General features: G+C 43.0%; 1 protein-coding gene across 1 annotated transcript; it reads right to left on the bottom strand.

The window, feature by feature from the left end:
- Positions 1–10,282: 10,282 nt before the first annotated feature.
- Positions 10,283–11,046, bottom strand: LOC141607135 (uncharacterized). Its single transcript, XM_074426495.1, has 2 exons — positions 10,701–11,046; positions 10,283–10,608 (listed from the first exon to the last, which is right to left on the bottom strand). The coding sequence occupies exons 1-2, from the start codon at positions 11,044–11,046 to the stop codon at positions 10,283–10,285; spliced, it is 672 nt and encodes a 223-aa protein (XP_074282596.1).
- Between the last annotated feature and the right edge of the window lie 13,331 nt (positions 11,047–24,377).

Below are 24,377 nucleotides of genomic sequence, written 5' to 3'. Positions count from 1 at the left end.
AATTGCTTCCTCTCCACAAGGCTAATGAAATCCGGTTTGATCTCGAATTCCGGCGCGGTGATTTGAGTGGTTGTGATACCGGCCGGAAGCATGGCCGCGGTGGGCTTTGAGTGATCGGAAAGTTTCACCATCTTTTTGGTAGTAGATGGTGGTAGTGGTGGAGATGATGAACTTGAAACCTCCTCCTCTTCAAGGGCTTCTAGATCGTCTAAGTAAGACTTTCTAGCACTTTCGGCTTGTAAGGGAGAAGAGGCCTCTTTCACTTCCTTCCAAAAACGTCGTCTTCTCCTAAAGGTTCTCTCGGGATCGGAATCCGGTGAAAGCAATTCTCTCTTGCATGAGGACCTGGGCATAAGACAACAATTTCTAGAGAAGTGATAAGTAACGGTCTCAAGGAACAAGTGTTTCCCAAGATAAAGGAAAACAAGATAAAACTCGACAATTCAAAATGCAATAAAAATCGACAATTCAAAATGCCAAAATTTGATAGGCTTATCGCGTACCTATGCAAAGATAAATTCCCTAAACACAAATAAATGTAGTAATAGGGGTCGAACCACAAGGAAACGAGAATTACGTTGTGAATTGCTATGGGTAGATTCTTATCAAGGTCGACTTCGATTTTGGTTTGGTTGGTTTGTTTGATGATTAATGAAAATTGTAATGTAAATTATATGATAAAAGAGAGTCTAAGGGGTTCGGGTCACACATACAAAGCTAAACATATGATCATGATAAACGTGGTACTAATAGTATTGTCAATTGCTTAGGTTTAGAGACACCCACCTTACGATATTAATGTCAACCATAGACCGGGTCCTAGAGAAACTCTCGTCCATGACTAGGTCGTCCTACTATACATGCTTAGTCTAATTCAATTCCGTGCCTCTCGACTTATAGAACGAATGAACAAACTTAATCTATTGAATAAGTCCTTAAACAAAGATTGAACGTTATGGCTCAAGCATGTCATAGAAGCAATTTGAACAATATTATTTTATTAACCTATTTTATCATGTTATATACTTGTTTTGCATAACTCCTCTAGCCCTTAGACTAAGAGATTTAGCTACTCATGTTAAGGTGTAAATTGTAAACTATAAATAGAGAAATGATAAACATGATTGAGTGATTTATATGAACTAAATGTTTTAACATGTAAGAGAAATTAAACTAAAGTAATCTAAGTAGAGTGCTTTAATTATAAACTAATATAAACTAAATAGATATGTAAAAATGTAAACTATATAGAAAATACCTTAAGGAGATGAACTTGAATGGAAGAATAATATATAACCAAATGCTTGAAAATGTATTAAGAACCAAATGTTTAAGAACTACAAGATTAACTTATAATGAAATCTAAAATGAAAACTATTGAGAGAATTGTATTGCTTAAGGCTATATATGAAAATGAGACGTAAATAATTGGATCCCCTAAGCCTTGGAATACCTCTCCTATTTATAGGAGAGGATAAGGAAAACGTAAGCATTCATGATGCATGCGGCCCCGATCGGGGTCGTGGTTATCCGGGTTAATTCCCTTAATTCTCTTCTTAATTGCAAATGGCATCCAATGTTTGTGATTAATGATGCGATTAATCACCCGGTTAATGCTTTCATTTGGCATCTTAAGAACTTTGGAATCCCATGCTTTCCCATTGACTTGGACTTTGAAGTTGGGCTTGATTTTGGTTGTTGACAACATTTGAATTATACATATGGATCCACCAATTTCTTCATGCAAACCCATGCCAATACTCCATGCTAGTCCAAAACTTGGTTTCATTTAGCCATTGTATTCTAGTAACTCATCTTGTAGTATTTTAGCTCCAAAAAGGCTTAAATATCCTACAAAACATGTTAAGACAAGCAAATACACTAGAACAACAAATATTAGCTCATAACACTATGATAAGTGCTAAATGACATGTAAAATGGAGCTAATATAGGGAGTGCAAATATATAAAATACGCACTTATCATAGAGTCATGTCCGAATCCTTAAGGTACGTAGGATATCTCTTTGACGGCATTTTTTAGTTGATATAAGAAGGTAAACGTAAGCATGTAGCCTACGTTCAAAACAAGAACGCAACCGCCCAACGCAGTCGAGTACAAAGACTACTCGGCCGAGTACCCAAACTCCAGAAGCTGATCAGAAACCCACATAAAGAATACTCGGTCGAGTACCCGAAGTACTCGGCCGAGTACGCCCCACTCGGTCGAGTATCCTCTCTACTCGGTCGAGTGGTCATACTCCAGAAGCTACTGTCAACTATACATAGACCCTCACTCGGTCGATTGACCGGTACTCGGTCGAGTTCCCTCTACTCGGTCGAGTACCTCCCTCACTCGGCCGAATCATGCCGACACGACTTCCCAATCACATAGTTAACCAAGTCAAGTAACAAAATACAACCAAACATCTTATTCTCATATTGCTACCAACAAGTAAAGCAAGACATACGATCACTACAGATCATGCCATATTATCATCTCAACTATTCCACAACACATAAGGCCAACTCATGCCATCTCATCTCGAACCACAACATGCACATCACTCTATAAAGCACAAATATAAACACAAGCATACACCGACTCCCCGACACACCCCGTAGTGACCGGTTCGAACTTGTGTGGGCAACATTGCAGTTTCGAGACGTCTCTCAAAATATTGCGGTAGCTCCAAACAATTCTTACCCGGGTTCATTTTATTAGACGCCCGATGTTCATTTTGTTCATTGGTTTTAGGTTCCAAAATCGTCGCTCTGATACCACTTTGTGACACCCCCATATACCAAAGTGCCTTACCAAGGACTACCTTAGCATATAAAGGTGCTACCATCTCGGTTACCCGAGGTAGTACGCATAACCATAATGAAACAACTTTTATTAAAACAACTTAAAGAAAAATATTACAAGTTTTAAAACTCCAAAACGGTACAACCAAAACCAAAAATTATGAAACTAAACTCAGCTACAGCTAAACGACGCAACAAGTGATGCTTCCGCCTATCCATATCCCGCGAGCTATCTCAACATCCATCACATGTTAAGTCAACTGCTCATCATCCCCGAATGGATCACCACAGTTTTGAAAACATAAAACGGGGCTAGTCAACTGTATAAACAAATTAAGCATACGCAGAGGAAACAATTACAAACAACACAATCAACCAATACTCCAACTCCAACAATCATCAGAATATCTGACTACACACTAAAATGTGTAGGCTTGCCAGGTTATCCATCGCAACAGGTAACCCACACTGCCAGTGGGGACCGCAGTTGTACCACTTAAGCCCCGCTCATCGCAACGAGCGCACCCATCTCCTTAATGTGCACATCCCCTTGTGACATGAATCACAAGGGGCGAATATGGGGTTAAAACCATCTCCCGACATGGTCCCACAACAAAAACAAACCAACAGTATAATCCAAATCAACCTCCATCAAACTCAATTAAAGAGATAACATGCCGACATTTAATCACAAACAACTTAACCAATTACACAACCAACTGAGTAGGGGGACCCTACCTTATTACGACCCAAGCAAATCACAGCAATCAAGTCAGAGAGGCTCCTCTACGAACTCGTCACCTATAACCATATCATACAATCAAAATCTACCCTAAACTCCCAGTTTATCCGATTAGGGTAAGTAACTATAGAAAAAACGACAACAATAAAAGTACGATACTTACCGATGAAATCAATGCGGACAAGGGATGTAAAACTCTCAAATTGAACGAATATAGCCTTGGAAGTGATTAAGATGATTGGAGAATGTTGTACGTATTTTAGGTTTAAGAGAAATGATTAAGAAAAGATTAAGGAACTATTACACGCCTTTATATAATTCTCCAATTATTTTAATCAAAACTACGGAATTTCACCCGTAAAACTGGTTACTCGGCCGAGTAATCGATGTACTTGATCGAGTATGCCCTACTCGACCGAGTACCAACACGCTCGGCGAGTACTGACACTACTCCAAAACCCAAACTCAGCAAACTCGACAGCCTACTCGACCGAGTAAGCCCTACTCGACCGAGTATCCTATGGTTAGAAACCGGTGGTATTACATCCAAAACTGCTGGAACCCCTGATACTTCAGCAAATCCTAAACCCGCTGAACTTAATTTCTGAGAATCAACCTGAGAATCTAGTGGAGGAAGCTCGTCCCCCTGTTGAAATGAAGGGGGTGATCATTTACAAAGATTTCAAATTTTCCCCAGTTGGTGCTCTTAATGATTAATACGCTCTCCCAAACTGCCTTGAACCTGAGTTTGAGCAATTTCTTAAGAACAAAGGGATCATCCCTGCTGATACTGTAGTATGGGTGCCGGAGAATTCACCGATCAGGTCAGACTGGGCCTCTCTTGGTTGGTTCTGTATTCATGACTGGACATTCAGGGTTGTTGCAGGCTTCCATTTTCTCCGTTGATGATCCAAATCATCAAGAAAATTGAGGTTTCTCCTTACCAATTGATGCCTATGATTTGGAAAGTGGTGCATTCTGTTGAGTATCTTTAATTTGTCGCAAGCATAATTTGGTCATCACCCTAGATGATATCAAAAGTTGTTATTCTGTCAGGACTTTCAGCCTTGGAAGGATCACATTCAGGGTTAGGACCCATCCCTCTTCCCTGGTTACTAATCTGGATAGTGGTGATGATACAAGCTAGTATGTTAGTTACATGTTTATCAGGACTAACTCTGTTGGGCCTGACTTGGCGTATCTCAACTATGAAGCTTGTCAGGGTGGTAAGCATGGTACGACCCCTTTCCTGCAAAAAGTTTGATTAGTAGAAACAGGAAACGGAAAACTGATATATTTGTCTATAGTGACATTGTAAAACCTAAATTTCTTGAAAGTTGTAGAAATATGATCATATAATGATACTTTAAATTATTTATTATTAGCATGTTATGAGTAAATATTAATGAACAAGTGTTATAAAATTTAATTACATGTTTTACCAATTATACTTGTCCAATTTTGTTAAGCCTGATCCAGATGGTATTATATTTTTATTTTTTTATTTATGCAAGAAAGTATAATCCTTTTATTCATCCAAAATGGGATAGAATGGATTTAGTTTCAATACAAAAGAATAACTACTAAGTATCAACAACTCTAATAGGCTAAATTAGCCATTATGATCGACTATGTACAATCTCTTTAGACTGTACAGGAAATGCTCTATTGAGCATACTAACACTGATGATAAACTTGATGCTTTGCATCACCTACTCTCAGATCGCTCCAAATCCTTGAATATGTTAGAATTACGTTCCTTCCATATACAATAAACACTCCCAACTATGGAGCTAGCTTCTATACCTAGTATTCTTCCAATGCTTTTTTTACTACTCCCTATAAGCTCAGTCCTATATATAATCTTTACTTCTACCTTTAATTTTCAATTTTTCATCCATTGGAATACCGGATTCTCCGAGAGTATGGACATTTTGAAAAATATATGCTTATGTGTGTTTTGGTAAAATATTACCAGTTAGTCGTTTTACGTTAAGTGGGTCAAAGTGATCGTTTGTGGTTGCGAGTGAAGTAACAAATTACGGTGCGAAAAGCAAAATGCAAAACGGTAAAGAAAAATCAACACGAGGGGATTTTGGTGACGCGGAAAACCCGTTGTGGGAACAACCGCGGGGGGAATCTGAGTCCCACCAAGATTTGCACTATGATCGGAATAAATTTGCAAGTAAGGGAATACAATGGGAGAAGCTCCAACGAATGATAACCACAGAGATTTTTCGTGTGGTAGATGGCTAGGTTTTGTAGCTATTATTTGTGCTCTTCTGCGTTGTCCCTTCTGATTGAGCTTCCTTCCTTTTTATAGTCTTCTCCTCTAGGGTTAGTTTCTGCCAGGTTGTTAGAAACAACCTCCTGGCTTCTAGGAGTTGTTATCACTTTTTTAGGAGTCAATGGTTTGACCTCCTCTCCCCCTTTGACTGCCAACCACTATATCTTTCAATAGTGTGTTTCTTTGTTGTGGCCCAACGGACTTCTATTTGCCATGTAATCAATCTCAGCCCAATTATTTCCTCCATTCGCTGCTTGACACGTGGCCCTGGTAAAAATGCAATTTTTAGTCCCAACAATTGTCCCCAAATTCCCGTGTAAGTGAACTTGGGCGGGAATTTCTTTCTTGGGAGCCGCCTGTTTTAATGTGACATGACCCCTCACTTCCCCTCTTTACTTTTTCTTGACTACTTGTCCAACCGTCACGCTTCCCACTCCTCTATAACTTCTTTGATTCTTGTTTCTTTTCACTTTCTAACTCCCCATTTTCCAAAACCTTTCTCTTTCTTTCATCTTCAAGATCCCGCCCTTCTTCAGGTACCATCACTTCTTCTTCTTTGTTATTATTTTTTCAAATGGCTCGCAAAAGTACTCGGTCTTCTAGTTATCTTGTTCCGGATTCTAATCCCGGTTCGCATAACCCGTTTCCCTCGGCCTCCATTCTTACCCCAACGCATTCCTGTGACTCTGATTTCGAAGCGGCTGACCTTGCTTTAATCAAGGAATGGTTTGGGCTTCCCGATGATGCGGTGGTGCATGTCCCACTTCCGGGTCAGAGGGCCGACTTTCGAAGGCCGGGGTGGACTTGCTTGTACTATTATCCCTTCTTCTTGGGTTTGAGGTTTCCTTTTCCTAAATTAATCCAGGACTTTCTTCGTCTAAATAAATTAGCTGTGTGTCAAGTTGCCCCGTACGCCTGGCGTACTCTAATTCCTCTGTGTATCATGAATGATTTATACGGTTCCGGGATCGACCTTGGGGATTTGGGTCACCTTTTTACAGTGCGGTCTTTGGGGCACGGTCAGGTCACCTTGCGTGTCCGGGAAAACGAAGAGCATTGCATAATCTTTCCTCCTAAGCCCAATGACTCCGATTGGTTTCGTCGTTTTATTTTCGTGGAGATTAATTCTCTCCCTCCTCCAGTTGACTATGTGTTCTCTGAGTGGCGATCTACTGCAGGTATCTGTTGCTTCCTTTTTACGGTTTTTCTTTTGTTCGCTTACTTTCCTTACTTGCTTCTCTGTGCAGGCCTGAACCGTCTTGTTCCTTCTCCCGACGAGACCACTTCCTTGACCAAGTTATTTGGCCTGGCTCCTGATCAAAGGTCGTTCAATCGCTTGCTCGGCTTCTCTTCTGGTGGAACACCTTCTGTCGACGGAGAGGAGGAGGAAGAAGTCGTGATGTCAGGTATGCCTCTCTTCCGATATTTGCATTCCTGTCCCTTGAACTTCCTGGTTCCTGGCCCTTCTGGTTCCTGACCCTTCTGGTTCCTGACTCTTCTGGTTCCTGACTCTTCTGGTTCCAGAATCTGCTAGGCCCAAGGTTACTTTACAAATGATATTGGCCCAACGGAGGAAAAGGGCCGCTGGTGTTGTCCCCAAGCCTGCTTCCAAGAGGAAGAATGACTCTTCTCTGGATGCTGAGGCGGTTTGCTCGAAGAGGCCTGTCGTTTCCTCTGACTCTGCCGCTGCTGAAGTCACACCTCTGGCGTTCCTGCCTCCTGAAGGTAGGGAGCCTCTTACCCCCGTAGCTCCCAGTGCTCCACTTGCTGAGATGATTCTGAAGCTTCCAGAGGGGTTTGGTCGGTCTAGGGCTCTTGGACACTGGCCTTATCTAGAGCGGTTGATGCTTCCTGGTCCTCGTTCGTCATTAGAGAAGAGGCCTCTGAAAGAAATGGCGGATCTGGAAGCTGAGCATGAATTTGAGGTAGAGCGTTTTTTTTTTTTTTTTTTTTTTTTTTTTTTTTTTTTTTACCGAGGGTTTTTCTTTTTCTTCTTTCCACCAGTCACTGCAGATATCTCTCCTTATCCGGGAGAAGCTTGCTAAATTGGAAGATGACGTGTGCCTCCTTCAGACGGAGAAGAGGGAGCTTCTGGACCAGCTGCACGAGGAGAGAAAGGAGAAGGCTGGCCTCCAAGGGGAGGTTGATTCGGTCCGTGCCAGTTTGAAGGATTCTGAGGAGCAGCTTGCTCAAGCTTTGGAAGCTAACAACTCCCTGACGTCTGAGAACAAGGTTTTGAAAGAAAAGAAAGCCAACCTATCCAAGGCCCTAACTGACGCTGCTGCTTGCTCTTCTTGGGAGATGAAAATTGCTTGCATCAAGGAGTACAAGGAGGGGAAGCACCTGTCTTGGGATTTAGAGGAGGAAGAAAGGTTGTTTGCTGACTCCTTCCCAGAGAAAGTTGACTTGGGAATACTGTCGGACTTTGAGATCGACGCTTTGGAGGAGGATGACAGCTTCTCTGCTGCCGAGGAGGAAGAGATTCAGGGAGGAATCCACACAGCTGACAACCTGGTTCCTGAGGGCAACTCTGCTGTTCAGCCTGCTCCTGGAAATGCTCCGGCTCCTGCTGCAGAGGTAGAGCGCGTTGTGCTGGACTGACGAGGCTCCTGAACCAACTTCCTTTTCTATTCTCAGTATTTTAGTTTCTGGGCCCTGTGTGGCATAAAACTTTATTAGTTTTTCGGATAATTTTTCGGTATGTTTTGGCTTTGCTCATGGGAGCGGAGCGTACTTTGATATTCTGCCGTTTCGGGCGCTTTAGTTAAAATTCTGCCGTTTTCTGGCGTACCTTTATTTTGTCGTGCGTGCACCTTTTTCGTTGTATAATTGCCGGCTTCCGTTGATTGGAGGCTCTGGGATCTAATTGCCCCTCTGTTTCAGAGGAACCTCGCTTGCACGGATGCTGAGTACTGCAGAAGCCTAGTTCATCCGATCTGTGGGTACTCAGCCATAAGTCCGTGCTTCTCTGTGTAGGGATATAGAAACTCCACCAGATTAGCTTTCGCAGGCTCCTATCTTCTAGAGCATGCAAATTTTGAAATAAGCCCAAAGCGTATTGTTGATAAAACTTTAGATTTTAAATTTGTTTAAGGCATACTGAAATTTTGATTACAATTTGAAGTCAAAAGTTTTATTTGGAAGCTCAGAAAAGGATTTTTAAGGTTCTATTTGAAAAATTGAAGCTCTTAGAAATGAAAAGGACACTTTTGCAAAACCTGGAACCTGGTGGGGTCATATTGCATGTCTGGTTGCTGACTGCTCTGGTCGCTTTATATGTAATACTTCTTTAGGTGGATGATATTCCACGATCTAGGGACCATTTGCCCTGCCATTGTCATGAGCCTGTAGGCTCCATTTCCGACGATACTTTCCACGGTACGGTCCTTCCCAATTGTAGGCAAATTTGCACCTTTTCGGCAGTTTTTAGTGTTTTGGAAAACTTTCCTCGGGACCAAGTCTCCTACTTGCAGGGTCCCGACCTTTACATTTTTGTTGTAGCTCCGGCCACCGTCCGCTGTATGAGGCCATCCCGATCCGGGCGCCGGTTCCGAGCTCATCCACCGTGTCTAAACCGCTTGCCATTTCCACTGGTTCCGCTCCTCTCGTCAGGCACCCGTATCTCGTGGGTAGGAACTCGACCTCTGAAGGATAATCGTCACCCGAACACCAGTGAAGGGAGTTTGCCCTGTTGCTACTTTAGGGGTGGTCTGTCGCCCACGTAACTAGTGGTAGCTCCTCCGCCCATTTGCCCCCAATTTCTTCCACTTCTTCCTCGGGTTCTCCACTATGATTTTATTCTTTGGACTCTGCCTGGCCATTGACCGAGGGTTTCGGGAGTAGACTTCTGCAATGAAATGTTCCAACTAGCACAAAATGCTTCTGTCTTATTGCCAATAAACTGAGACCCATTATCGCATATTATTTCGGATGGAATACCAAACCTACAGATAATGTTGCGTTTAATAAAAGATATCACCGGGCCTCGTAACCGAGAGAATGATTCGCCTCTATCCATTTGGAGAAGTAGTCCGTCATGGCGAGCATATAGACCTTGTTTCCTTTGCCTTGGGTAGCGGTCCTACTATGTCCATTCCCATTTCATAAAAGGCCAGGGGGAAATAATCGGGTGCGAGGTTTCGCAGCCGGTGGTCGATCGGTGCGTGCCTTTGGCAAAGCGTCACACTTTTTCGCGTATTCCATAGCATCCTTGCGCATCGTGGGCCGAAGTACCCCCGCCTCGAGGGCCTTGTTGGATGTGCTCCCGCCCGCATGGTTTCCGCATTCACCACTGTGGATAGCATGCAAAAAAGACTGGCTTCCTCCTTATCCAGGCACCTCGGGTAGGGTCCCGCATGGGATTTCTGAACAAGACACCATCAATCAAGACAAACCGGAGGCTCGCATTTTAAAGCTTCTTACCTCTTTTTTGTCTGCTGGAAGTGTGTCACGTCAGAACCAATCTTGATAAGGCTTCCTCCAATCTACTGACCTCTTCTTGGTCGGTGGTGTTTGCTAACACCCCTTTTTCCTGTGATTGTGGTGAGCCAGTTGTGCCTTCGTTGTCCTGTTCTGCTTTTGATATTGCGGGTTCTAGTACGTGGACGATAGGTACGGTGGTGACTGTACCTGCCTTGAATGTTGCCCCCAGGGCAGCTAAGGCGTCAGCTTCCGCGTTCTGGTCCCTGGGGATTTGCTTGATGTTGAAGGCCTGGAACCTGAGTTTCAACGCTTGCGCTATTTCTAGGTAGGCCATCATAGTGGGGTCCCTAGCTGCATAAGAGTTATTTACATGGTTCACGATGAGTTGGGAGTCGCTGTATACCGGAGGTGCTCGATTTTTAGGTCCGAGCAGTGCTGCAGACCCAAGATCAAGGCCTCATATTCTGCCTCGTTATTGGTAGCTTTGAATTCGCACCTAACTGCCTGGACCAGCAGGTCTCCTTGGGGTGACTTAAGAACCAGACCAACTCCTGCTCCCTTCATATTCGAGGCTCCATCTACATTCAGCTCCCACACCTGTTCTCCTTTATCCTCCTCCAGAGTGAGGATTTCTTTCTCAGCCTGCACCTGGAGGGAGGGGGAAAAGTCGGAGACGAAGTCTGCCAGAGCCTGGGACTTGATTGCTGTCCGAGGTTCGAATTTCAGATCGTAGCCACTCAGGTGTATGGACCACTTGGCCATTCTCCCTGATAACTCTGGTTTCCTCATTATAGTCTTAAGAGGGTAGTTAGTTACCACAGAGATAGTATGGGATTCAAAATAAGGTCGCAACTTATAGGAGGCTGTGACCAGCGCAAGTACAAGTTTTTCGAGTGAGGTGTACCTGGTTTCGCAGTAGCAGGGACTTCCGACATAGTATCTTGGATCTTTGTATTCCTTCTTGCTCTCGAACAAGCACTGCACTAACAGCTACCTCCGTTACCGAGAGGTATAAAGACAAGGGCTCTCCGTGTTCTGGCTTTGATAGTAGTGGTGGAGTGCTCAGATATTTTTTTAGCTCGTTGAGTGCTGCCTCATGCTCCTCCGTCCACTCGAACTTCTGGCTCTTCCTGAGGATGTCATAAAATAACCTGCACCTGTCTGAGGACCTTGCTATGAACCTGTTCAGGGCAACTACTCGTCCCGTCAGGCGCTGCACGTCCTTCGGCTTTTGAGGTGACTCTAGCTGGAGTATGGCCTTGATTTGATCAGTGCTGGCTTCTATCCCCCTCTGGGTGACCATGTATCCCAGGAACTTCCCACTGGAGACTCCGAAAGTGCACTTCGAGGGGTTCAGCTTCATTTCATATTTTCTCAGGGTGCTGAAAGTGTCAGCCAGATGTTCAACATGCTGGGTAGCTTGTTTTGATTTGACCACCATGTCGTCGATGTATACCTCCATGGTGCGGCCTATTTGTTCTTTGAACATAGTGTTTCCCAGCCGTTGGTAGGTGGAACCGCATTCTTTAGACCAAAGGGCATCACGTTATAGCAATAGATACCTCGCTCTGACCTGAATGCCGTTTTCTCTTGATCATCTGGGTGCATCTTGATCTGGTTGTAGCCACTCCAAGCATCCAGGAATGTGAGCATTTCATGGCCTGCTGTGGCATCCACCATGGCGTCTATGTGTGGCAGCGGGAACGGGTCTTTAGGGCAAGCTTTATTTAGGTCCGTAAAATCGACACAAACCCTCCACTTGCCATTCTTTTTCGGAACTACCACCACATTTGATGACCATTCGGGTACTTTACTTCCCCGATTTTTCCAAAGAAATGAGCAGGTTGTCTACCTCCCGGTTTATAACCTGGTTCCTCTCTCGAGCAATCTTCCTCCTCTTCTGCTGGATAGGCTTATATCTTGGGTCCACACTCAGCTTGTGTGTTATGATACTTGGATCTATACCTACCATGTCATTGTGGGACCAGGCAAAGCAATCCATGTTAGCTCTCAATAATTGAACAAGTTCCTGACGGACTTTACCTGTGCATTCTGACCCGATGAGTATGGTTCGTTCTGGTTGCAGCTCATCCAGGCTGATCTCGTCCAGCTCTGCCTGAGGTGGCTCGACGTATTCTTCCTGGATGCTCTGGCTCTGTAATTGCTATGCTGGCGGTCTGGCTGTTGGTTTTAGGGCTATCTTGTAGCAATTCTTGGCTTCCTCCTGATCCCCACGTATCTCTTGCACTCCCCAAGGTGTTGGGAATTTTAGGCATTGGTGGTAAGTTGAGGGTACCGCCTTCATTTCGTGGATCCAGGGCCTGCCAAGAATCACATTGTAAGTAGAGGGCCCATCAATAACCAAGTATCTTACCTGCTTGTTGACTCCTTTGGCATAGGTCGGGATGACGATTTCTCCCAGAGAGTGCTTCGTTTCGCCACTAAAACCGACTAGAGGTACCTCTTTTGTTGCCAAGTCCTTATCGCTGAACCCCATGACCTTCAGTGTTTCCAACATAATCAGGTTTACGGAGCTCCCTGTGTCCACCAGGATCTTCCGTACCTCGCAGTTTCCTATGGGGAGGGTGATGATCAAAGCGTCGTGGTGTTGTTCCGGAGCATTTTGTGCGTCTGTTTCATCAAAGGTGACTGCAGGGAGGTCCTGGCGGCTGACTCTGCAGGAAAACTCTGGCTTATCTCCTTTGGTTTGCGTGGCGTGTCTTTTGGCTGCTGAATAGGTCAGGCCGCACAATTCCGAGCCTCCTGTAATAACATTTACAATTCTAGTGCACACAGGTGGAGGAGTAGGCAGAACCTGGTTAGTGGAATGAACTTTGGTGGAGCCTCCTGGCAGTAGGTGGTCCAGGTTTCCTCGATCGTATTGGAATTTGACTTCCTTTCTCAAGGTGTAGCATTCGTCGGTGTCATGGCCGATGTCATCATGGTATTCGCACCTTTTACTGGAGTCTCTCTTGTCGTTAGGACGCTCGTCAGTCCGCTTCCTGGGCCATCTGACTCCTCGGATCTCCTTTAGGGCCTTGAGTACACCTGCAAGATTGGTTGAGAATTTATACTCACTTACTTTCGGAAGTGGCTCTGAGTTGTTCTTTCCTCCTGGGCCCTCCGATACTTTATTCACGGGTTTGCTGTAGGGTTTGGCTCTTTCATTCTGCTTTTCCACAGGTGCCTTTCTGGATGTAGAATCTGTGCCGTAAGATGCCCTCCTGGGCCCTGAGTCTTCTTCCAGCCGCATGACTGCAATTGCCTTTGTCTGCACCTCCTCGAAGGTAGTGCATGGGTACTTGGTCAAATCTTTATACAAGTCTGACTCCTGGCGGAGCCCCTGGCGGAATGCTTCTATGGCTGTGGCTATGTCGCACCGAGGGATTGCCACCTTCTCCCTGTTGAACCTGTTCAGGAAATCTCGGGTGGCTTCCTCAGGTCCCTGCACTATCCGGTACAGATCACTGGTTTGTTTTTCTGGTCTGCGGCTGCTGGCAAACTGCTGGTGGAAGGCATTGACTAAGTCGGCGAAGCAGGTTATACTTCTGTTTGGCAGGCTGACGAACCATTGTAAGGCTGCTCCGGATAGGGTAGATCCGAACCCTTTACACATACAGGCTTCCTTCAAGGAGCCTGTCGCGGTGATCACCATCATCTTTTGTTTGTAGTGGTTGATATGGTCAAGAGGATCCGTGGTTCCGTCGTAGAGCGTCATGGCTGGCGGCACGCATCCTTTTGGGACACCGACAAGGGCGATGTCATCCACGAAAGGGGAATCTGCGTAGCTATCTCGTGTCACCTTCTCCAGGGGTCTCGCTACTCCAGGAATCCTGTACATCAGGTCCCTCAGCTCCTGGTATTGCTGTTCCAGCAAGCTACCTGTTCCTGCAAGAGGGTTAGAGACAGGCGGAAAGGAGCCAACAGATGTACCTCCCAACCAGGCTCCTCCTGGGAATTGACTGCCTGGCTGACTTGCTAAAGGTGTGGCGTGGATGATGGTTCCTGGTTGCCACTCTGGTGCCTGTTGAGGAGAGGTTCCTCCCACCCAGGTTCCCCCTGAGAAATGTCCGCTTGCTGGGTTCCTCATGCCGATGCTGGGTCCTGGATTCCATCCTGCCACCTGCTGGAGGGGTGTTCCTGCAAAAAGTTGCGAGTTAGTTCCCGGCTGGCTATTAGACAGAGCACTACCTGGGGTTGGCTGCAAGCTGAATGGTCGATCAAAAGACAGGAACCCTAATCCACTGGGCTCGATGGCTCCTCTGGGTGGTACCCCTTCAAGGTCCAGTCTAGTGATCAGCTCTGATGGGATCTGTCTGGGCCTGCGCTGGTGACTGAAACTGGGACCTCGGAAGGTGGAGGCAGCGCGGCTGGTGAGGTCTTGGTTACTGTTGCGATCTGGCTCCTGAGGTCCTGGTTGTCCCTCCTCAGGCTTTCGATGGCTCGGTGCAAGGTATCCATTCCTTCCAGCACCACTCGCATCGGGTCTGGTGACGAGGCTCCTGACTTCTTCAGGACTCCTCCTGATGCGTCTCTCGAAACGGATCTCGGGGCTGCTTTCCCTGCTGGATCTCGTAACAACGGGTGCTGCTGATGTCTTGGGCGCTTGGGGTGGCTTGAAAGGCGGTGGCATGGCTTTCGGGGAGGTGCTGACCGGGGCCATCTGACTGGCTGCTGACGGAGCAGTGATTGATCCCGTGCTCGCTGGTAGAGGTCTTCCCCCAGAAGTTTGGGAGGACACCCCCTGGGTGCTGGACGAACTTGCGCTGGCTCCAGACATGGTGACAGACGGATTGCTTAATTTCGGTTTTATGAGAGTTGATCACTGAGGCCCCACGGTGGGCGCCAAATTGTTTTGGTAAAATATTACCAGTTAGTCGTTTTACGTTAAGTGGGTCAAAGTGATCGTTTGTGGTTGCGAGTGAAGTAACAAATTACGGTGCGAAAAGCAAAATGCAAAACGGTAAAGAAAAATCAACACGAGGGGATTTTGGTGACGCGGAAAACCCGTTGTGGGAACAACCGCGGGGGGAATCTGAGTCCCACCAAGATTTGCACTATGATCGGAATAAATTTGCAAGTAAGGGAATACAATGGGAGAAGCTCCAACGAATGATAACCACAGAGATTTTTCGTGTGGTAGATGGCTAGGTTTTGTAGCTATTATTTGTGCTCTTCTGCGTTGTCCCTTCTGATTGAGCTTCCTTCCTTTTTATAGTCTTCTCCTCTAGGGTTAGTTTCTGCCAGGTTTTTAGAAACAACCTCCTGGCTTCTAGGAGTTGTTATCACTTTTTTAGGAGTCAATGGTTTGACCTCCTCTCCCCCTTTGACTGCCAACCACTATATCTTTCAATAGTGTGTTTCTTTGTTGTGGCCCAACGGACTTCTATTTGCCATGTAATCAATCTCAGCCCAATTATTTCCTCCATTCGCTGCTTGACACGTGGCCCTGGTAAAAATGCAATTTTTAGTCCCAACAATGTGTTTCATTTGCACTCTTACAAAGAATGCACCAATATATATTTGGATTCATCCTAGTAAAACATGGAATATATGTAGCATGATATTAAAATGTACGCGAAACCAAAATCTAAAATTGGAGTCATCCTAACAACAAATTGCAAATGACATAGAGCGAAGTATTGAAAATCTAACAGTAAATACAGAGTAGCTGAGACTCTGAGAGCATAATAACGACAATCTACTAGTAATAAAACAAAAATATATGTGTTTAGATTAATCTTAATAAAAAATGGCAAGAGAGCATAATATGGACGTGCGTGAATTATGTATACGAAATGGTCATAGTGGACTTTCCTATTGATATGGAGCATCTATCTATTATTGGTTTTGGTTTTCTTAAGAAGTTGAAAGCACGTACAAATAATCGTAAATACTAACATAAAATCACAACAACACAATCAAATCAAATAACAATATTCCGACAACAAATATATACTTTCATGGCGACAACCGAGCCACTACTCCGATGCTTATCTATATTAGTATATATAGACACGCACACATCCTTAGTACATACTTCAAACATATACATAATCATAAATTACTTTATTAACTTTATTCTATTTTAATAGTTACGCACGAAAATGGTAAATATGATGATGATGAGCAAGTCGAGCATGTTGTGGTTGGCATTGGCTGCTATTCTGGTGGCAATTGGAGTCTCCAATGACAACAAACCAATCATCTCACTGAATGGCACAACCACGGGCACACCAACTCTCTGCGGAAACTTGGGCGCTAATATAAGCGGTTGCGGCAATATAACATCAAATCCAGATTCCAATATCACCATCGGAAACACCGTTGTATCAGGAGACCTAAACACTGATAAAGTAAGTTATTGTGGAGCCATCGGCCACGTAATAAAGGGATGTGGCACTTTGACGCCAACACCTAAAGGCACCGTCACCGTGGCTGACACCGTAACTATTTCAGGAAACATTACCAAACCCACTTGATAACATATTAATAATAACTACACAACTTTCATATTCTCTACTAATTAAGGCCTATCTAAACCATGCACTTTCAAATTAAGTTCTCTGCTTCTTATTATTATGTCATCTCTTCGTTATTTTCCTTTTGTTTCTTTTTTTTTATAATAGTTGCTTGCCAGAACTTTGCATTTACTTCTTGTTTTTGTTATGTTTTAATTTCTTATACCTTTGGGATTTTAGTTATTTTTGTACTCTCTTGTAATTTGCACCTAATTATATTCGCTTTTCTTCCCATCTTTTTTTCTTCTAAGAAAGAGTAATGCTTAAACGGGAAATGAGATGACTCTAATACTCTATGCATTCAATATTACTCGGATTCAGTACAACTCGATTATAGACTTATAGTAACACGTACTTGTAATCAAATTACGTATGTATCAATTTTAAGCATTTCCTAAATGTACCCTGTACTTGCCTAAATATAGTTTTGTCCCTTTTTTATTTTTATAAAGAATTAAAAAAATATCTCAACTCATCCCATTTGCGTTTGAAGTGTATCAATCGGACAAATTTGAGAACCTAAAAAAGAAAGACATTTAAGTGCAAGGTGAAATCTATTATTGACTTATTGTTAATTAAATTTGAAAATTTATGAAAGTAATATTACGTACAACTATGAAAAAATATTTGTTAGTTTTGAGTTTTAATCATGTATTGATGTATCCCGTACTTAGTTCATGGGCTCAGGGCACACCAACTCTCGGCGAAAACTTTGGTAATGTAAGTGGTTGTAACTTGTAATTGTTAACTTCTATATCCTGTCTTAAATTTATCATAGTGTTTACGTACTCTCTTGTAATTTGGATGATTGTCACTATGGGTATTGCTTCGCTCCCCTCGCCTAAAAAGCGCTAATGAGACGAGACTGTTTGCGAGAAACTCGAGCACGGCTCGTTTCTATTTTTTTTTTTTTTTTTCTAATAAGGAAGAGTAATGCTAGCTTAAACCGAAAAATGAGATGAAGTTATGCTAAGTCAAATCCTGCGCACAAGTTTACTATATCCCGCGCACTTTGCTCCTAATATTCCATTAATGCCCTTAATCTTAAAAAAAATTAAAATAGTTTTCTCCCCCTTCTCTCTCAAAATCAACCAATTCGTTAATAGTTCGACAATTATCTATCATAACTCGCACATATCACACATAATTTCTCCGTTTTATCAACGATTTTATTACTAATTGATTTTTTTTCCCAAAAAGAGAGCTTTTTTTTACAATTAGGGTTTAATTACAAACCTAATTGGTTCTGAATAATTAGGACTTGATTAATTATGACTAACAAATTGGAATAAACAAATGAATGCGTTACAAGAAATCAGAAATCAGTAATGAAAACATGTTTGATTATTCTGAAAATTTCAAAACCATGATGTGATAACAATTGGAAAATCACAGCCACTCTTCCATGCTAACAAACCCCGCCGTGCAAAGTTTGAATAAGGGACATAACAGACTTCAGTGTTGTTATTGTTGTCAGAGATACCCACGAACGTTGTCAATCACCATCGCCGACGTGCTCTTCCCCTCTCTTCGTCATCGGTCGGTTTCCAGATGGGGCGTGGTGGTCCATCGGTTTGGGAATTTTTTTTTTGGTTGTTGATTTGTGTCTCTCTTGGTAGGTGTGGCTTGTGAGAAATGAAAGGGGTAAAGTCGGAATGAGACGTAAAAATGCGCGGGATTTAGTAAAATTATGCGCGGGATTTAGCATCTCCTTTTTACCTTGCAATATTATATTTTTAGCATCGTCTTTCGTATTTTTGACCTAAATACTATACATTTAGTAAGTTTTAAGATTTTTTTATCGATCTTGCTCTATCTTTGTCTAAACTAAGATATGAATGTATAATTTTTACGTATTTGTTAAATTCCGCATACTTTGTCCTATTATTCCAATCCTACCCTTCCTCTTTAAAAAAATGAAAACAAGATATCTGTTAAAGATACGTAAATATTATTTTGTTAGTATTTCCTGTTGTAATTATTTTCATAATCTTCTAGATATTTTGTTTAGGTTTTCCTTATTAGGTATTATTATTAGCTTGACTAGCAAGGCATAGGGTTTGCACTCCTTTGTATAAATATCGTCTTATTGTGTTAATAATAATCATCCAATTCATAATACTTTTCCTACATGGTATCAGAGCCTTGCTTCCTAGGCCGTTATCTCTCTTTTTTTTCCTGCTCACAAATTGCGGAATTCCCATGGCTAATTCGGGTGTTTCGTTCCCTAATCCTCATGAACCTTCTTCTCTCCCTTCATTCTCATTAATTTTACCTCTTGCACACAACTTACCTCAAAAAATTACCGGACCTAGAAAACGCAGGTTGCTGATCTGCTCTTTGGCTTCGACCTACTGAAATTTGTCAATGGTACCCACCATTGTCCCGCCGCCACCATCACTGCCGACTCCAAAACCAAACCTAATCCCAAATACGAATCCTGGAAACGCCAAGATAGTCTTCTCAAACACTCGCTTCTTGGTACCTTTCACCCTGATGTCTCACCTCTCGTAGTCAAGGCCACCACTTCTCGTGAGGTCTGGATTATTCTTGAGACGACTTATGCTAACCCCTCTCGGGGTCATAGTCTCCAAATCAAACAACGCTTTTGACAATATTGTCAAAGGTGACCGTCCTATCTCTGAATTTATTCAAGATATCACATCTTGTGTCACTGAACTCTCTCTTCTTGGCATGACGATGGATATTGAAGATGTTATCGACAGGGTCCCTAAAGGCCTTCACCTTAACACATATCGTCCTGTCATTGAAGCGGTCCGGGCTCGTGACACTCCAATCACCTTAGAAGCCCTTCACGAGAAGCTGCTGAACCATGAGCTTCTTGTCGCTCAAACTTCTGTCCTTGTCTCTCTGCCTGCATCTTTTCACGCCTCCACCTATCGTCCCTCTCAAAATCGCACCATGGTTCCCTTCAATGTCCCCTCTAAATCTACTGGTATTCTCCCTACTCCCTCTCCTTCCACTAATTTTTGTGGCACATGTCAATGGTGTCGCTACACGGGTGACTACTTGTCTAATTGTACCGATTTCAAAAAAACAAATTCCCCAATGTTGTCTTTCCCCAACCCCCGCCTCCTCGTGCTCGTCAGTAGCGTCCCCAAGCACACACTGCTACTGCTGCACCTTCTGCCTCTCCGTCCTCATACTTGCTTGATAGCGGTGTCACTCACCATATCACTAATGATCTCATCACTCTTACCCTCCACACTCCATATGATGGTAATGATGAGCTCATTATTGGTGATGGCTTCTCCTAGCCAATTTCTCATATAGGTTCTTTCTCTATTCAACTCTCCCCGTCTATTACTTTACAATTTAATAACGTTCTTTATGTTCCCTTAATTTCTCGTAAAATCATTTCAATCTCGTGCCTTTGTAAAGATAACGACATCTCACTTGAATTTTTCTCTACTTCTTTTTGTATGAAGGTTCCCTCCCTGGCCACACCACTCCTCCAAGGTCCAATTAATCTTGGCATCTATGAATGGACACCTTCCATTCCTCAGGCTCATGTCGGTCTTGCTTCTTCTTCCTTGGTGTGGCATCATCGTCTTGGCCATCCATCAACTACTATATTTTCTACTATTTGTCGTCAAAATTTAATTGTTAGTTCCGCTTTTTGTCGTCCTTCCAACTCTTCCGAAATTAATAAAAGTCACAAATTACCGTTTGCAACTAATACTCTTATCTCTTCCGCTCCTCTTGATTTAATATATTCTGATGTATGGACCTCACCATTAAATTCTATTGAATCGTTTGAATACTATGTCGTCTTCATTGATCACTTTACTCGTTACATTTGGTTGTACCCGCTTAAACAAAAATCGGATCATCGCTCCTACCTTTCATCGTGTAGATACCAAAGATTCGCACCTTCCAAAAACCACCCGATGATGATCGGACTATAACGTGTTTTTGATATGCGTGCGTGGATTGGCTATGCATGAGACGGTTTAATGCACTACTCGAATATAAAAAATGATTTCAAAAGTTTCTAACTTCATTTGCATTAAAATAACACTATTTAGAGTTAAAACCGTCTTCGGACCCAAAACCGACTCAGAAACCCGCAACTCGAGTCAACCTTAGTCAACCCGAGTCGACCCAAATCTCGAATGTCGAAAATAATGTCATGAATGTTTTCATCATGTAATTTCCATTAAAATGACCCTAATTAGAGTCAAAACTGTCTTCGGACCCAAAACCGACTCAGAAACCCGCAACTCGAGTCAACCTGAGTCAACCCGAGTCAACCCAAATCTCGAATGTCAAAAATAATACCATGAATGTTTTCATCATGTCATTTCCATTAAAATGACCCTAATTAGAGTCAAAACCGACACCGGGCCAAAAACCGACTCGAAATTCAAATCCCGACTCACACGGGTTAAACCCGAGTCAAGCACACAAAACACCTACCTCAAGTAACACCCAAAATCATCTTATTAGATGCCCATATTGTTACACGACATCCTATTGGATTACCACATATCAACAATGGATGGAGAATAGGCCACGTCCAAATTGAAAGGGACAGTACACCCCATTGAGTCACGGGGTGGCTCGCGCCTCAATGGGGTGTCTCCTTAGCCTCCAAGTAAAATCAACCGACCTACCATCCCACGTTTCTCTATAAATACCCACCATCACACGACACAATCTTCACGCGAGAGTCCGCCCCCTCACATCTCCCTTAAACTTCTATACTCGACTTCCTAAGTCACAAAATCGACACGTGTTTACGACCTACCGATCGTAAACACAAGCCTTACACATATTGTTTGGTACCGTCGCCGTGCATTCGACCGACCCATTCGACTAACTCAACTAATCAATCAACATGTTTTAATTAACATATTTTCAACTCAATTTCAAAGCAAAATCCTTTTTTAAGGCACTCTTTTTAAACTTCTTGATCGTGAGTAGTCGCTACGAGAAAACTTGTCTCTAAAGTCGTCTACGTCGCAAAATATCAATACACGTAAGTTTGAGGGTGTAAACAACTCACTTTATTTCATGTCCTTACTGTTTTCATGAGTTTACATGCATGAAAAATGCCTAACACGATTCAAATATAGGTTAGACAAGCCAAAACCGAGTTTTGGCCCGAGACAGAAGCCCTTTGGTATGAAAAGAGGCTCACGCCTCATGTGGGTTATCGGGTCAGACTCAACCGTGTTTGTTCTCGTCTTTCCTCTTTATTCCATTTCTTATTTGTAATCGATTTTTTTACCGTTTCAAATGTTTCAAATCATTTCTATGACAAACCTTTTTAACCATAAATCATAATCACCCTTGGTTCCTTATACCATGACGGTTTAATCCGTGACTCGGTGATATTAATTAGTTAATTACATTTTAAAAAGAAATCCTTTTCTTTTATTTACCATTTTTCTCATTTGTTTACATTTGCAAATATATTAGTCATAATTCATAATCATCCCTGGTTCTTTATACCATGTCGGTTTAATCCGAGTGCAATGATTAACTTGACTAATTACAAATAATTGAACTTAACATAATTAGTTCAAATCAAACATTTTACACTTTTATTTGTAAACTATACTTTTAAAACATGCAAATCCGACAACGAATATTACTAATATAATAGTAATTATTCCGAGTCTTGCAAATCATGCTTACAAATCATTAATCACAAAAAACGGTTTCAAACGACCTTTTTAACAACCAGGAGACGCCCCTTGGTTCGCCCCATGGCTCGCGCCCCAAGAGGCCCTCTGCTTTCATATTTCAAAACCTGGGTAGAGCCTCTTACATCGCCAATAGGCTCGCGCCTTAACAGGGCTGCCTGACACTGTTCTGCCTCGTTTTTAGCACTTGTCTAGGACGATCCCGATTACGGTTAATCCGAATACATGACGGATCAGATTGACAAGCTTACGTTTTTTACACTTTGTCATTTGACACCCTTTTTCAATAAATGGATCGTGTTAAGCATCATAAACCGAATTTGGTAAATGGATGTTTAATTTCCGTTCTCACATGCAAATCAATCTAAATCCAACTTGAAATCTTATGCTTGATATTTGGATTAACAAACCGACTTAGAAAGCTCACATGTTAGGTTAAAACTTTTGGATGTGCATTCATGCATTTACACCGTTCTATCAACTTTTGCACTTAAACAACCACGATCGATCAGTAGAGGCCGTTGACGCGGGCGGGATTGGGTGTCCGATTAAAGGGCTTCCCAATACGTACCCTCACCTCTTACTCAAAACCTTTGGATAGTGGATGGCCTTATCCAGGGCGCACGAGAGTCATTTTAGGCATAGAATGCTAAAAGGGGGACGATTCCTTATCTTTAGTACCTATGTCAAACACCGCTTTTTGCCTTGGTTGACCTAGGTATAAAGTGGATTCGAACGGGTTCCAAGCATCCCACAAATGCTTGGTGGCGACTCCGAACATCTCTAATCGTTTCGAGACCTTTACCGAGACGAAACCGACCGATCTAAAGCGATCCGGTCGAAAGCATTTTTACGCCGCCGAGCGTGGCTTTCAAAAGACCGCTGCATGTCCACAGATTGGTTGGGCGTGCAGGTGGCCCGTGACTACGGACCGGTAGGTGGACCCTCAAATCCACGGACCGAGACGTGGCCCATGTCCACAGTTTGGCGACTCCGCTGGGGATAACTAGGACACTTGTGTCTTTGTGATCCTTAGAGGTGAAACTCGAACGAGGTCGTGGTTAAAGTGCATTAATTGATATTACGGTCATAAGTCGGGTACCTTGTCCGGGCCCACAACCTAACCTTTATCGACCAATTGGCTCGTTCCGTCGGTGTGAGTTTTCTCATTCCCGCGTTTCGAATCCCGATTGAGTCAAGCATACCACTGACGTTACACATTTCTGTTTCGTCAAAAAGCTTTCATCACTTTCGAGCACGAGGCTAGGGCACCCTCCTTACACATTTTGTTTGGATTGGTATCCCTCTCGCAAATCGGGGTTTGATTGCTTGGTGTGTAACCCACCCTTTTAAGCCAAAACCCGTGTCAGCATTATGCATAATATAATGAACTGTGAGTGCTTATGTGCTACTTGATCATAAGTCCTTCCATGTCATTTTCAAACTTTCAAAAAACCTATTTTGTGCCGTTATAATGGCCGTTTCAAACCTCGGTCTTTTGCCGACCGTTGCATTTTAACACGCCTTTCTGGGCCGTCGTAATGACGATTTTCAAACCCGGTTTTTATAACCATTTCAACACGCCTTTCTAGGCCGTCGTAATGACGATTTTCAAATCCGGTTTTTTATAACCATTTCAACACGCCTTTCTAGGCCGTCGTAATGATAATTTTCAAACTCGGTTTTTACAACCGTTTCTAAACAACTTTCTAGGCCGTTATAATGGCCATTTCAAAACCCGGTTTTTATAACTATTTCAAATAGACTTTTTTATACCGTTGTAATGACGATTTCAAACCTTGGTTTTCACAAACCATTTCAAAATCCCCTTTTACGTCGTCATAATGGCCGTTTCAAAACTCGGTCTACCACTAACCGTTGCATTCTCAAATCAGCCTTTTACGCCGTCGTAATGACGAATTCTACC

This window comes from Silene latifolia, chromosome 10, assembly GCF_048544455.1.
Source record: "Silene latifolia isolate original U9 population chromosome 10, ASM4854445v1, whole genome shotgun sequence".
Taxonomy (NCBI): Eukaryota; Viridiplantae; Streptophyta; class Magnoliopsida; order Caryophyllales; family Caryophyllaceae; genus Silene; species Silene latifolia.
This window is presented reverse-complemented; position numbering and strand designations above follow the sequence as displayed.

Bases quoted from the DNA above. Each gene is read 5' to 3' on its own strand.
- LOC141607135 (XM_074426495.1), bottom strand. From the start codon at position 11,046: ATGAGGAAACCAGAGTTATCAGGGAGAATGGCCAAGTGGTCCATACAC. The intron at 10,609-10,700 runs GTCTGCAGCACT...ACTCTTATGCAG, and splicing joins ATATGAGGCCTTGATCTTGG to CTAGGGACCCCACTATGATG.